The sequence below is a fragment of the Schistocerca piceifrons genome, chromosome 1 (assembly GCF_021461385.2).
Source record: "Schistocerca piceifrons isolate TAMUIC-IGC-003096 chromosome 1, iqSchPice1.1, whole genome shotgun sequence".
NCBI lineage: Eukaryota > Metazoa > Arthropoda > Insecta > Orthoptera > Acrididae > Schistocerca > Schistocerca piceifrons.
In genome coordinates this window covers 513,484,943-513,500,111 of record NC_060138.1, presented here as the reverse complement: position 1 = coordinate 513,500,111, position 15,169 = coordinate 513,484,943, and the positions used below count along the sequence as shown (strand labels likewise).

The 15,169-nt window shown below is 41.1% G+C and overlaps 1 protein-coding gene across 2 annotated transcripts in view; it reads right to left on the bottom strand.

Annotated features, from left to right (window-relative positions):
* LOC124797560 (inter-alpha-trypsin inhibitor heavy chain H4-like) overlaps nucleotides 1-15,169 on the bottom strand; it is a 127,425-nt gene that overhangs the window by 29,596 nt on the left and 82,660 nt on the right. The window contains exon 13 of one of the 2 annotated variants that reach the window (XM_047260795.1): nucleotides 14,827-14,871. The exons of the other annotated variant lie outside the window; for it this stretch is intronic. Within the exon in view, the coding sequence (XP_047116751.1) occupies nucleotides 14,827-14,871 (45 nt within the window). The remainder of the gene's footprint in view (nucleotides 1-14,826; nucleotides 14,872-15,169) is intronic. 2 annotated transcript variants of the gene reach the window in all.

The window sequence follows — 15,169 nt, the reverse complement described above, 5'->3', positions numbered from 1 at the left end:
TAAGTGTTAGGAAGTCGTTTCTGAAAGTATTTGTATGGAGTGTAACCATGTATGGAAGTGAAACATGGACAATAACCAGTTTGGTCAAGAAGAGAATAGAAGCTTTCGAAATGTGGTACTGCAGAAGAATGTTGAAGATTAGATGGGTGGATCACATAACTAAGGAGGAGGTATTGAATAGGATTGGGGAGAAGAGGAGTTTGTGGCATAACTTGACTAGAAAAGGGATCGGTAGGTAGGACACGTTCTGAGGCATCGAGGAACCACCAGTTTAGTATTGGAGGGCAGCGTGGAGGGTAAAAATTGTGGAGGGAGACCAAGAGATGAATATCTTTGAAAGTTGATTTTCTAAAACATTGTCTGTCATACACAACTTGAAACAGGTCATGTCGAAAAATCATATGGAAGAACTGACAGTGACGTATATCGGAAGGCAGTAAGATCTCTTGCCTTTTGGTTTGGCAGTACTCGATAGCCATTTCTAGGCGCAAGTAAATGAAGAAAGGCAGCGCGTTTTTGTTATCAAGTAACGTCTTCATCAATTACTTTAGTTTTAATGTAATCTACGAGTAATTACTAGTGTTTGATATTAACATGAAAAGGATTCCGTAGACAGGGAAAGAACCTGTTCTTGGGCAACTACTTCTATAATAACCAAAAGGACTCAAATGATCTTCAAGCAGATGTGTTACAGCAGCGGTATGAAGAAAATGATAGTCATAATGATGGTGATAATCAAATTATCCGGTAACTTCACACTTCACAGTGGATTTTATGGAACTAAGAAATTTCCTGAATTAGTGAAAATTTCAAAAAGGCTTCAAATCGAGGCTATGACGCCTAGAAGAAACTTTACATCCTGCTGACATGAGAATATCATAATCGCCGCATCAGAAGCTTGCTTCTACTTAACCATTTAATAGACTCGCATTTTTTCCACCGTGACTAATTTTGTAAGCTAAGCACATCAGCCGTTACAGCACACTCCAGGGGCTGGGAAATGTGGCCACAATGGTCTGGTGGAACGAACTATCACAGGTGCAATGCGTGGGTTCAGGCATTTACTTTTAAGAGGCACAAACAGATTTATTTTACCTCTGGTAACCTCAAGAGAAAGACGTTATAACCCAGAATCCGCATTAAACATCACGTTCCTTCATTACCAACTGGACAGAGCCGGTTTACGTTGGGAAATGACATAGCGGAAGTCATGGCAAACAGAAATACCGTCGCCAGTAAGCTTACTTACATTACAAAATTTTATTTTGTTTGATGAACCGATGGCCATTTAAAGAGACAGGGCTCTTATTTTACTTGTACTTGATTGAACTAGAGACGTTCAAAAATTTGGTGCTGGACTGTGATTCGAATCCGTATCTCCTCTTTCGAGGGTCTGAATCTCTCGGAACAGTATAGTTCAATCATTTCGTTCCTTTTCCCAAGACTACAATCTTCTCTAGGTCTCCTCCAAAGGTAAGTATGTGGGTCTGAACCCTGATCCAGTACAAAAGTATTCATAATTTCATTTCAAGCTCTATCAAGTGCACACCCACCTGCTAGTGAAAATTAACGCGCATTTTTAATGTCTGTTCATGCGTTGTCAATAATCGCAACAGGTGTCGTTATTTCTGGTCAAACACGCACACATCTTACTGTTCGTGAGTAAGCAACTGATACTTAAACTATATTCGTGGATGCACGGTAGGTGTGCAGTTCGATAGTCGCTTAGGCACAAACGTTTGTATCCTTATTTTAGATTCAGACACCTAGCGGCTCGTAAGAAAAACCGGTACGTAACATTTGATTTTTCTTAGTTAACAATCCGATTACGTGTTGGGTTCGTATCTCCGTCACAGAAATTCACATCATGCACTTCATATTTAAATGCATGCACACTTTGTTACTTCAGAATGGAGGTATATCAGACATCTTTCGTGGTTAGATAACAGGGACGAAAGGGTCTTGATAGGAGTCACGGTTTATTACAAAAATCGTCGTTTTTTATTTTCAAGTTTAGATTTGGTTACTGGTATTGGCAAAAATTTCGGTAATTCATGACTCTTCATGGCTAGTCATCAATATGATGTGATTAGATTAGATTAGATTAGATTAATTCTTGTTCCATACATCACGAATACGACATTTCGTAATGATGTGGAATGTGTCATTTTAATGGAAGATTTCTTTAAATACCATGATTCAATTTCTTTACAACAATTTTTTACACTCTCTCTCATTCTTTTTTATTTCTCTCTCTCTCTCTCTCTCTCTCTCTCTCTCTCACACACACACACACACACACACACACACACACACACACACAAACTCACACATACACACATACACATCCTTTTTTTTTATTTGTTTGTTGTGCTCGACTATCGGCGAGGCACGAAAACGCCTGTGAATGAGTTTCTTAGTTTTGAGTACACTTACAAAAGAAATATAAAAACAACAATGAGAGTTACTGATTTATGATGCTTAGTTTGCAGTCAGTTCTGAGTATTATTAGTAACTACGCTCCAGTCCGTTAACCTAGTTACAGAAATGCGAATCAGACGCATTACGTATTCCAGGCTGTAGCAGCCGCGAGTTGGAGACACCAGCTATGGTCACTTCCCAGCCCGCTGTAGGATCACATCGGTTCGTCTTCTTCCTGCTGGTACTGTAACTGAGATTTGGCAACAAGGCAACGTATGTTTGGCAACTCTGTGATCGATGAGTTACTTCCTGGTGTGCACGGAATTAAGCCTCAAAGTTCACTTGATTTTACCTGTCATTTCCATTGAATAATCTGAGTTATTATCGCTTGAAGTGTAACAAAAGATTGTAAATTTACGGTTTTCAGCCCAGGAAAGTCGTTGGGGGTGGAAATCGCAACTAATCTCGACCTTTAAATAGCGGTTTACGAGTTCTAGGCACTATTGCTCTCGTAAGAGGAAGCTCAGACCCATACCTCTTCGCAAGCTCTGTGGTAACGTGCTGACCGGTGAAAAAGCGTCTATTATGGTTCGCAATTCCAGTCTCACTGATTGCAACGTTTTTATCTCTTCTGTGAAAGAGCTACAAGCAGTCGGATCAAACATCAATAAGGAAATCGCAAGAAAATACTTTCGGCTCATAGTGCAATGTTGAAAAACTTACAATGCTGCACAACAGGTAACGCCTCTTTCCGCTGCTGACAAGCGAATTTTGGGTTTCTAGGAGTATGTAACTATATTTATGAAATGCCACATTTGCATACCTCTTGAGTATGACATAGCATACCAATTAAACACAGACCCAATCAAAATCTAAGTGAGTAGTATTTTACTAATTCGTGTCGATAGAGGCACGCTTGTGTACAGATACTGGGTTTTATTAAAACAGACTTTCGTCGTAAGGTTATCGTGGTTAGTTTTATTTCATTTCTTATAATACAGTTAAAGCAGTCAAACAAAGTTTTGAAGAAGAATAAAATCTCACTACCACACGACAGCTAATGTAGAAAATACTTTTCTGACATATTATGGCACGATGCGCTCTCCCTACACATCTTCGAGATGCATCTGCTGCCTGGTGTCTATTAAACCTGAATAGAACAAAATGTCACAGTAGTTAGCCCTTTTTCCACATGCGACTAGTTTGGGTTGAGAAGTGAAGGGAATTATGTTCAAAGTTCCATTAGATTGATAACTTCAGCAGACAGCAGAATTGCATTTTAAAAAATGTAGCACTGAATGTATTCGAACTCGCGACATCTTATCTACGATACTAGCTGACACGTAGCTACAACAGCTCCAGAGCTCGACAACTATTCCTCCAGAACTTTTGGATTCCACAGCACTGTGAGATTATGCATATGGCCAGGTCTTGACTTCTGAGAGACAAACAGTTACAGCTTTTCTTTTGGACTGAACGACGTTTTCTACAAACAGACAGCGCAATAGAATAGCCCAAGTGGAAAGGAACACTTCCTATTTAAACTTCTGAATCATACACTGTTGGCAGTTCTGTGTAGGTGGCAGTTACGTGATTTTATTTCGGTGATTACAAAATAGAGTCGAATGTATGCACTGGGTAGCCGAGGCAGCTAGTTCATGGTGATTCGGTCAACCAAGTAAATGAATTTACTGAACATGCTGCAAATTACTACAGGGAGCCGGTGTCAGAATTCTCATCCAGTGTGGCGCAACGGCGTTACGATAGAAAAATGAGTCGCAGAGAAGAGGATTTCGTGGTCTGTTGGACGGATGGTAGGTTGTTATACCTATGGTCTGGTTTCGATTCCCACTTCTGTCAATGATTTTAGATAGGGAGAGACAGATTCCATTCTCTCCTGGCTACACCAAGTGAAGAAGATATAATGGCAGTGTGGTCTGTAAATTCACATTAAAGATGATATTCCTTCTTTACCAAGAAGACGGTAGGTTGAACCACAATAAAGTCTGGAGTGGCGACATGCAGAAACTCTACCACCAGTAACCTTTCTTATACTAGCTATTTATTTCAAGTGACGAAACGAACGCTATGTATGGTCACAGGACACTTATTCCATCTTTTATCTGAGCTTCTGTATGTCGATAAAATTGGTTCTGAACTGGGAATGCAACTCAGACCGCCCTTAACGCGGAATTTGATCCCTTCGTGACAATACTGCTCGGCTACAATTTGTTGTTTGTTCAAAATGCAGATTCCTCAACATCTCCACAATGGGATCGAATCCTGGCCCGGCACTAAAGATTTAATTATGTATTATCAAGCTCTAGCATGGGAACACCTATCTGCTGGTGGGTAATTATTTTGATTTTTAATGTATTCTCATTCGTTGTCAGCACTAACGATATCCGACGTTTTTAACTCCCAGTGAGACACAGAACTATTTGCGAGATGACTGTAAGTTCAAGATGTTATTCTGAGCAGCTGGTGGAGAATAATTCGGTAGCTCATGTCTCTTTGTGTGTAGTCAACAACTATATGTGTGGGGCTCTATTCCCAGTGAGCGCTGAACTCTTCGTCATATTATTTCTAGTTCAAACATGCTCACATGTCACTGCTTGTGCAACAAACCCATATTTAACGTTCGTTTTCTCTAGAATATAACAGCGATAGATGCCGGGTTGGTGCCTGGGAAGGAAAAAATTAATGTTTCGTTTCGTCATTTCAGTTGAAACATCTAGCTACTGCCGCGAAAATCCGATATGTCACATGTGACTGTGCTTCGATAGCAATCCGATTAGGTACTGGGTTCGAATCCGTGTCCAACACAAAGCTTTAAATCACGGCATTTCAAGTAAGTTACTTGTGAAGAAGCAATATTTAACATCTCTCGTAGTTCTTTAACAGGGACAATAGATGCTGGGTAGGAATTCGCGTCTGTTAAAAATGTTTCCGTTATGCAATTTAAAGTTGATATTTGCTAACTGATACTGTCTAAAATCGAGGTATATCACTCTCTGTATGCCTAATCAGGAATGACTGTTAGTTTCCGTCAGTCACGAAATCTTTACTTAGTCTGCATAAGCTGGGTTTGAATAAATATACGGAACAAGACGGTTCGTCGTGTCATTTGAAGTTCATACATATCCTCAACTAGCTGCTCGTGAATAACTTAAATTTTTAATGTCATTTTGTGTTAAATAATAAGTACGGTATGTTACTTTGAAGAGGAAATCATGAATACGACGAACGTACTACGTGCATTACCAATCTGACGTAATATTGAGAGTGCTAACATCTCAGGTATGTCATTTATTGTAATAAATGTGAGCTTACAAGCCTTAAGGACAGTCTTATCTGTGATAAGGTGTTCCCTGATATTTGTAGTATCGCGGTATTACTTTAGATCTTGAGTTATTGCGATACAGAGCAGTGTTTTCTAGTGGTGACTTGTTGGATCCATTTTCAACAGTCAAACGACTGTACCAAGGAGCGATTAGAATGGCTCTGAGCACTATGCGACTTAACTTCTGAGGTCATCAATCGCCTAGAACTTAGAACTAATTAAACCTAAATAACCTAAGGACATCACACACATCCGAGGCAGGATTCGAACCTGCGACCGTAGCAGTCCCAGTCCCGCGGTTCCGGACTGCAGCGCCTAGAACCGTATGGCCACCGCGGCCGGCCAGTATGTAACATTTTACTTTTTTTGAATAGGACAATGTTCCTCTCCAATAACTTTTAGATTAGTTACAATAAGTTTACGCTGCAAGAGAATTCGCTTGTATTTTTCAATATGTGGTCTGTTGTCGGTTTGAAGGCCTTCCATTACATCGGCAACGTAGTGCAACTCCACCGAGGGCTGTCTGGAGTAGGGTGGAGATAGCAATGTGAAAGTTGCGAGCTGTCGAAGACGATCTTCATATTCCTAATGCGATTAGGACATCGTATACTCTTGACGACGTTTAGCACCTGTGCAGTCAGTCACCCAATTTCAGAATTCATGTTGAGTAATCCTACTAAATACCCATAATATTGTCTTTTTATATTGATGAGTAATATGGATAGTCGTCACGTTCATGTGCCGTCTACAACGCAAATTTAGTGTTACTATCCTAGGAACTAATCTGCAATACGTTTTGTATTTCATAATCGGGACTATCTGCATTAACCGTCATCAGAACAATGCCAGGGAACAGAATGCAGCTGTGCTTTGGTACCTACTTGGGGACCTGCTTGAGTCGTGTTCTAAGGAAAGGGTAGTTGCTGGTTCACATTATATTACACTAGTGAGGAGTGCCGACTTTTCCTTTTCTCTGCAAACATCCAGAACTAAATTCAGTAACTAAATGCTAAGAATATATTTGCATTGTGCCAACTCAAAGATCAATAGATATGGATATAGATATAGATTTTTATATTTAAAGCCATTCTCGTTCTGCGTTGGAATAAACATCATTCATTATTTGCTTGTTCTTGTTACGATTATTATTGTCATTCTCTCACTTTCAAGAGTTTTCACGTCCCTATTTAGTATCGGTGCACATGAAGAGTGGCTATGAAAGAAGGGAATACTGAATGTTACGTCATGCAGAATACACTCATTTACTTCTGCTCCTTGTGATCAACGCTACAGGAGAAGTGAGATACATAAAGTTGACAGTGTGAGGGCAGACATACTGGCACAACTCTGCAACTACACAGTGTTACCAGATAAAATGGTGCTGCGGAATCGAAAGTGTAGTACGGATTTTGCCACAGTAGCAGACAGCTGCTAATTTCGGACGATGACCGTGGATTACACTTCGGTCAGTCCTGGTTAGAGTGTTGCAACTGTAAATGGAAGGCTTTGTTTGATAGTCTTGTGCTGATGCTGTCTCAATAAATTACGCCATTGGATAAAAAGCAATTTAGTTTTGAGACCTAACCCACGAGGTGGGAAGGCACAGTGGTCTGCTTCAGGAATTCCAAGCAATAAAACACAAAAAACAACCCAGGAAGGGTTCGAACAGCTACTTTCATGCAGAGACATGCATTTGGAATCTGTTCATCGTTACGGGGTCAAACAAGAGGATAACATCACTGAAACAATGATCAGGCTACTTAGTATATAATAGAGCATACATATTTCCAGGAGGAAACGTATGAAGACGCAGACTTCCTCGTTATCAATATGTGCGGCATATCTTTCGTGTTAACGAAAGTAACATCCCGCTTTGCCTCTTCTTTCGACATCGAGGTGCAAAGCGTTTGGTATCTTACATTATATTCAATTCGAATAAGCTTCCGATGTATTTTTACTTCGTTTGTATTTTTAGATGATTATGAACGTTACGGAAAATTATCTCACATGCTTTATGTTGAATGAGAAACATTGAATGACCCGTTTTGCTTTCCCTACGTTGAAATGATATAATGTCGGCGTCAACAGCCTTCTTCCACGCCGGAATCTGAAACTTCTATCATTCTGTATTAATGATAATTGAATGTCTCAAATGTATACATAGCCCACAAGCCGACGTCAGAAACCATCAGGGTAGAACGCCGCATAAAAACCAAATGTGCGCGCGCGTCTCCACTCTGAAGAACCGTATCGGAGAATCACGGCAAGCATTACGCTGAAGAGCTGCCTCGTAAGAGAGCCGAGAAATGGCAGCGTCGTAGCAAGTATTTGTCAACACTGTGATAGTGCATTTATTCCCGGGTGTAGGCCAGCATTACCTCGCTAAATTCACTTGACATTCGTTTTCCACATCGAAGACTCGTACGATATAATCCACTGTAAGATGAGTCACTTAGAAAGTATATTTAATTTCTAGACCCCAAGAATGGCGTTATCCACATAAGTAACACCTGTTTGTGTGTTTTAAGGTTGCGTTTTGAGGCTCAGGCAAAATCGCAGTGACTATCGTCCGTCTGTTGTCGCCAGTGTGTCGTTAGCTCAGAGGTTATTCGTCGTATTGTGGCTTTTCTAACGCGGGACGTTCTGAATCGGAATACTCCCCTTTCATTATTAGTTCCGGGACGTGACTATTTTCCTCGGACAAAGACCAATGCTGTGAATTGGATTCGCGGACATGCCATTACTACCTATTTGGACAAACTGTAGACTCTGTACTCGTTTTTTGGACATACCTCAACGACCGTCATTATATCGTTGTCCGTCACCCAAAATACAGACAATTTTTCTCGAACTTCCTTGGGAGTGCTTTCCACGACCCGTCTCGCAGCTGGAATGTGTTAAGCCAAGAGTGAAGAAGGTTTCCTGTTTGAACCAATGAACATTTCTGAACTATTGAACGGAACACATCAATTTCGAGAAGACGTGTCTCAACATATTACCAGCGGGGCGCAGAAGGCGTCTGATCAATTACACAACAAAAATAAACAAAAAACAAATGAAAATAAAAGTAAAATTCAGAAAAAGGAAGATTTTGCTTTGTTTGCAAGGATAGTCCTAACCTTGAATTCCCATATTTCCCCTGGTATATAGGCAGCTCTCTGGGGTAGGTTTAGTCAGGAGCCAACGCCTGAAGTGGACCAGATTTTTTTTTTGTTTTTTTTTTTTTTTTTTTTTTTTTGTTATAGGATGAAAAGTGGCGGTGGCACTTAGCTTCTATTTTTAGTGCCATTTTCCTAAGGGGCTTTAAAATAAGAGAGAAAAAAGGGGTAATCGTAAAAAAAAAGTAAAAGAAAAAAAGCAAAATTGAAAAAGAAAAGATGTTCCCTTGTGCGTTGCGCTGCTCGTACTATATGACATAGCAGTTCCAATCTCGGTGGAAGCCGCTGACTACAACCTTTTATTTTCCATTTTAATTAATGGAGTTGCAAACTGCTAGTAAAAATTCCTTATACGAAATCTGAACAATGCCTTTAAACATCAATCTTCGTCCGATTTCGACTTAGTAAATTAAGTTAATATCAAGGATGTCTGCTTTGCAAATGCCAAGGTGCTTCACTGTAAAATAGATCCTGAAAAGATTCAAACCGACTGTCAACGATATAAATTTGAGCTTTGTTCGTCATATAGGTCTAACATGTCAGGAGGTTGTTTATGAAGTGCACATGTTGATTAATACAGTTCCCTTCTTCTAAATTTTTGTAATAGCATTTAACTGTAGACGTTTTCTAACACCGGCGTTAGCAAAGTCCTTTCCGTTCTCTGGAACCTCCAAAACGACAAATTTTTCTGGTTTAAATCTGATGACCTTAACTGTCACTTCCGAGCAACATTAAATACTTCATGAACCCATACATGGAAATCCAAATGTGCAGTGTTCCTGCACTGCTACAGAGCATACATTGCAAGGTATTCACACAGTTTATCGCATAGACTTACCATAAGGAGTGAAACAAGAACTGTAATACACTTTACACCACAGACGCTCACTCTGGCTTGACGAAAACATCTGAACATTGAGCAAAAAGTTGCACAAATAATTGAGTTTGAAAGGTAAAGAAACGAGGTATGAAGCATTTATAAATTCATCGAATGTAGGGAGGCGGTTTAATTTCGTCCCAGTCTATTTCGGGCCATACTCAGCTCTTGCCGATTAATGTAATATAATACCCGCCTAGTAATCAGGGCGTCTGTCTCCGTTGCTTTTGAGTGTGAATGGAAATTGTAGAAATTTTCTGTGGAGCAACATTTAATAATAAAGCGTTTTAATCCATCAAAAGCGATGAGCGGTAGCAGACGTTTTCGATAAAGAACGGGGGAGTGCAGCGCCGCTGCTGTCGCCACGGCCGCTGCCCGGAGCTTTGCCGCATACGGCGTCCAGAGGACAGTCTGCAGGAAATCTGCCGCAAAATCGTTACTGGATACAATTTTGATATCGGTGTGTCAGAAAGCGAAACAGATTGAATCTGCGCTACCATTACATTCACGTCTCCAGCATTCACACAGAAGAGGCTATAAAAAAAATTTATGCTAGCTGCTCTCGATCCACTGACATTATGAACAGAAACAACGCACGCTACCGGTAGACCACAGTCGTAATCAGCGTAGGGGTTCTCTATCATGGGACAAGTTTTCCTCCAGAAAGTGCCGCAGTCTACAGTGTTGCCAGATTGTGCAGATAACCGGACTTAGAGAATTAGCGAGTTGGCCAGTTTTTTTGTCCCATGTCGCGATCGGCGCGGACTTAGCCTGTGAAGCGGCCGGCCGCCGGTCGAGTTTTATGTCAAAGAGTGTACATCAACTCTAATCAAGGTAATGTGACGGGAAGTAGTTGACGTTAGCCGCATCTTGACATTTTCCCGCCGAATCAAAACATAAGAAAGATTTGAAATGAGACTAAAAAGGCTACAAATACTACCAGCTATCAGCTCGACATGGCACGGACATCAGTGAGACACGTTCTTACACGAACGACTGTGTATGTAGCCGCATAAATTCTGTAGAGTGCAAAAATTTGTCCGGTTGACAAACGAACAGTGGCTTGAAAACAATTTGATCGCAGAGCACCAAGTTATGAGGCGAATCTATTTGGCAGACAAATTAATATTGTATATTTCCAGAGCTGATCTCTTAACAAGGCCTAAAAGATACTGGGTGATCAAAAAGTCAGTATAAATTTGAAAACTGAATAAATCACGGAATAATGTAGATAGAGAAGTACAAATTGACACTCATGCTTGGAATGACATGGGGTTTTATTAGAACCAAAAAAATACAAACATTCAAAAAAATCTCTGACAGATGGCGCTTCATCTTATCAAAATAGCAATAATTAGCATAACAAAGTAAGACAAATCAAAGATGATGTTCTTTACAGGAAATGCTCAATATGTCCACCATCATTCCTCAACAATAGCTGTAGTCGAGAAATAATGTTGTGAACAGCACAGTAAATCATGTCCGGAGTTACGATGAGGCATTGGCGTCGGATGTTGTCTTTCAGCATCCCTAGAGATGTCGGCCGGTCACGATACATTTGTGACTTCAGGTAACCCCAAAGCCAATAATCGCACGGACTAAGGACTGGGGACCAGGGAGGCCAAGCATGACGAAAGTGGCGGCTGAGCACACGGTCATCACCAAACGAGCGCGCAAGTCACGCGTCTAGCAATATGGGGTGTTTTTTTTTGTTCTAATAAAACCCCATGTCATTCCAAGCATGTGTGTCAATTTTTACCTCTCTATCTACATTATTCCGTGGTTTATTAAGTTTTCAAATTTATACTGACTTTTTGATCACACCGTACAAGGTTGCACAACATTGCGAACAGAAAACTACGCTAATGAAACGAAGTAGTTCCGAAGGTGCTGCTTCACTGCCAACGGAGAGATGTGACGCTTCTTTCATGGTGACCTGCGCCAAAGACATGATTTGCTACTGCACGGACGGAAGACATTCGCAGGGTAATTTGTTTGCAGGATGGCGCTCCTCGCCGCTAGGCTCAGATCATCTGCATTTGGACCATCATTTTACTCGGCGTTGATTCTGCCGAGAGATTCAGTAGCAGGAACATTTTGTTCCTCTAATATCACCCCAACTAACTTTTTTTCCATGGGACTTAAACAAGACAAATTCGTTGCGTACTTCCATTTGGATGGAGACGACATGCTGCAACTGACCTATCGTAGGGGCGTCGTCAAACAGCCGTGAGGACACACACACATGCACACAAACACGTACATTCTCTCTCTCTCTCACTCGCTCACTCACTCACTCACTCTCTCACACACACACACACACACACACACACACACACACACACACACACACATACACTGATGGCCCAAAACGTTATTGTCACCTACGTAGGAGCATGTTGGTCTACCTCTGGCCACGCAGTACTCGTAAGTTATTGTCCAGTGGTTTGTGGACTTAGAGCTGGAAGCTTATAGCGTCACACATGTTCTCCATCGGGTTCAGTTTAGGCGAATTTAGTAACCAAGTCATTAATGTGAGGTCACTATCATGGTTTTCAAACTATTGTATCAAGTTTTTGACCTTGTGGCATGTACCCTTATCCTGTTGGAAGATGTCATCACCATCGGTGAGTACATCAACCATGAAGGGATGCAGGTAGTCTGCAATAGTGTTTAAGTAGTACACTGCTATAGAGGTGCCTTCGATTATTACCACACATCCCGAGGCTGGCGCAAGTGAGTGTCCCCCAAGGACAATTCTGCCCCTGTCGGACTGCGTTTATCCGTCGCTGCATATTTCGAACTGCTGTTCCCTTGGATGACGGGGCTTCCGGAGGCGGCTGTCGGCCTGGTGCAACAAGAAGCGTCTCATCCGAGCAGGCGAACCGTTTCCACTGTTTTACGCTTCGATCTCGATGACCCCGTGACCACTACAACCGTAGTTCATGGTTGCGTTGAGTCAATACTGGAACAGTTAGAAGTCGTCTGCTGAGGAGCCCAGTGCTCAGTAACGTACAATGAGAGGTGTGCTCCGAAACACTTTTTTGTGCCTACACCAGCACTGTACACTGTCGTCAAATCTGCCACAGATCGCCGCCTATTCTGCTTTACAGAGAGGGCAACCGTCCAAACCCACCGAGGTGTGACGTGGAGGGGGCGTCCAACTTCTTGTCGCGTACTCGTGGTCTCACCCATCCTCAACAGCTATCCATAGATGTAAAATTTACTTTGTATGCTCGCTTCTTTGTGTTCGTGTTTTAGATATTGTAGAAGGACATAGAACGGGAAATCCTTTATGTGAAACATGGCAGATCTGTTGCAGACGAGTAAAGACAATGCCTGAAGACTTTAATGAACAGCGAAGTAATTTGAGAATTACAGTCCATGTACTCGGGCCACAACACTGCAGTGCTTTTTGACAATGGAAGACAGCGGCATGGAATGTATGTCCATTGTGCGAATGGAAATTGCACTGTGATAAATAACATATTACGATTTGGTCTAGAATTTTCCTTGTGTTTTTTTTCATAGCAAAAACATTAAAGAAGGATTATTTTAATCAGTGTCTTCGAAGTAACAATAAGAAAAGAGTATTACCCACCTTTTCATTTTTAAGGAGATTGGGAGGGTGGAGGGGTTTAGGGGTACGACATACAGGATTAGTCATATATACCTCCTGCGCAAGAACTACAAGAAATATTGAAAACAGACACACATCACTGGAGAGAGCGTCTCTCAGAGTTTATAAATGAGACTACAGGTGCTCGATATGGGCTTCGTTTGGGATGTGGAAAGCGTCAATTCGTGGATGCAAGTCGTTGCCGGACGTGTCTAGGGAGATTCGAATGCAGCACGCTTTGCGGATATGGTAATTGGGTGGGCTATCCGCACGTCCGAACGAATGTGATGTCACAACACGGTGATGAAGGTTGACGACAAAACTCAAGAGCAGGACAACATACAGGTGCAATCTGTCATTATAAGAATTCTGCTAACCATTGTAGGTCTCCCTTTTACAGTGGGGCACTGATACAGAGCAATAACAACCAACTAACTCCAATAGGTTCTCTAATAAACTACTGTGGGACAAATGCGCCCCGTTGACATTCTGCTCCTAAACTACAAGCACAGTCAGAGAAATTCCGGGGAGCTCGTACTGAGTATATCTGTATTAAGAACCAAGAGCAGAAAATTATTAGACTGGTTTGCAATGTCTGTATTTTACGTGTCCTTAGAGTACTGCACAATGCCTTCCGGACACGCATGCACTTCTGGAGGAACTGACAATAAAGACGACTGAAGAAATGTATCCGCAGTTTTCAGTTACCAATATGCATCAGCTGTACAAACGATTAGCAGCTCATGAAAATTTGTGTCAGACCGGAACTCGAACCAGTGTATGGTACCCTATAGACACTGTAAAATACTGACATTACAAACCTGTACCGTTTGCCCAGCAAGGCAAATACGACGAGAATAATAACGTTCCTCCCTGTGCAGCAATCACATGAAACGGTGTGCGAGCATAGGACATGGAAACAGCGACTTACGGAGTTTGCGTAACATACACGGATACCCGAAGCGGTTAACGCAACAGCTTCCAATAAGCGGGACATCAGGGTTTGAATCACGACCAGGCACATATTTTCATGAGCCACTAATCTTTTGTACAGTATAATACTATTCGCAAACTACGAATACATTTATTAAAAATTATAAGGCTTTGCATCGTAACCCGGGCGACTGTGTTGCAAAAAGCGTATCTGAGATGTACGCGAAGACAAAATTAATGAAAGGTTATAAACGTAAAAAATAGAAGCAGAACTGTGTAAACCCCGTTTTACGAGAACTAAGCTAAATTAATGCATAATATTGGGAACCCTCTGTGAAGTGTCAGAAAAAAAAACACATATTCCGTTCACACTATATGCTTCGCTTAAATGGATACAAAGTGTAAAACGTAGATTTATAGCTTATGTATTGGAAATAACAACATATAAAGATAAGAAGTAGAGTGAACGATTTACCTGACAATAAGATGTTGGGGAAGAGGCTAGAAGAGGTACCAATTCCTGTAATGAAAGAATAATCCATTTTTATACACTGAATAAGAAAATAACGTGTCCATACGTTCTTAAGTCAATTCGTTATTAAAATAACGGAACACATTCTTTGGACCAATGATTCCGTACGGTAACGTATTTTTACGTTAAACGAAAGTTTAATTTATCATGATTTGTGTATTTAGATAGAATTTCGGAAGAAGTGAGAAACAAACAGTGAATAACTATACTTTGCTTGTGTACTGTATACGAATTTCTTGTGAGGAAATGTTTTCTCCTGCGTACGCTGTAATTTTATCTCCAAACT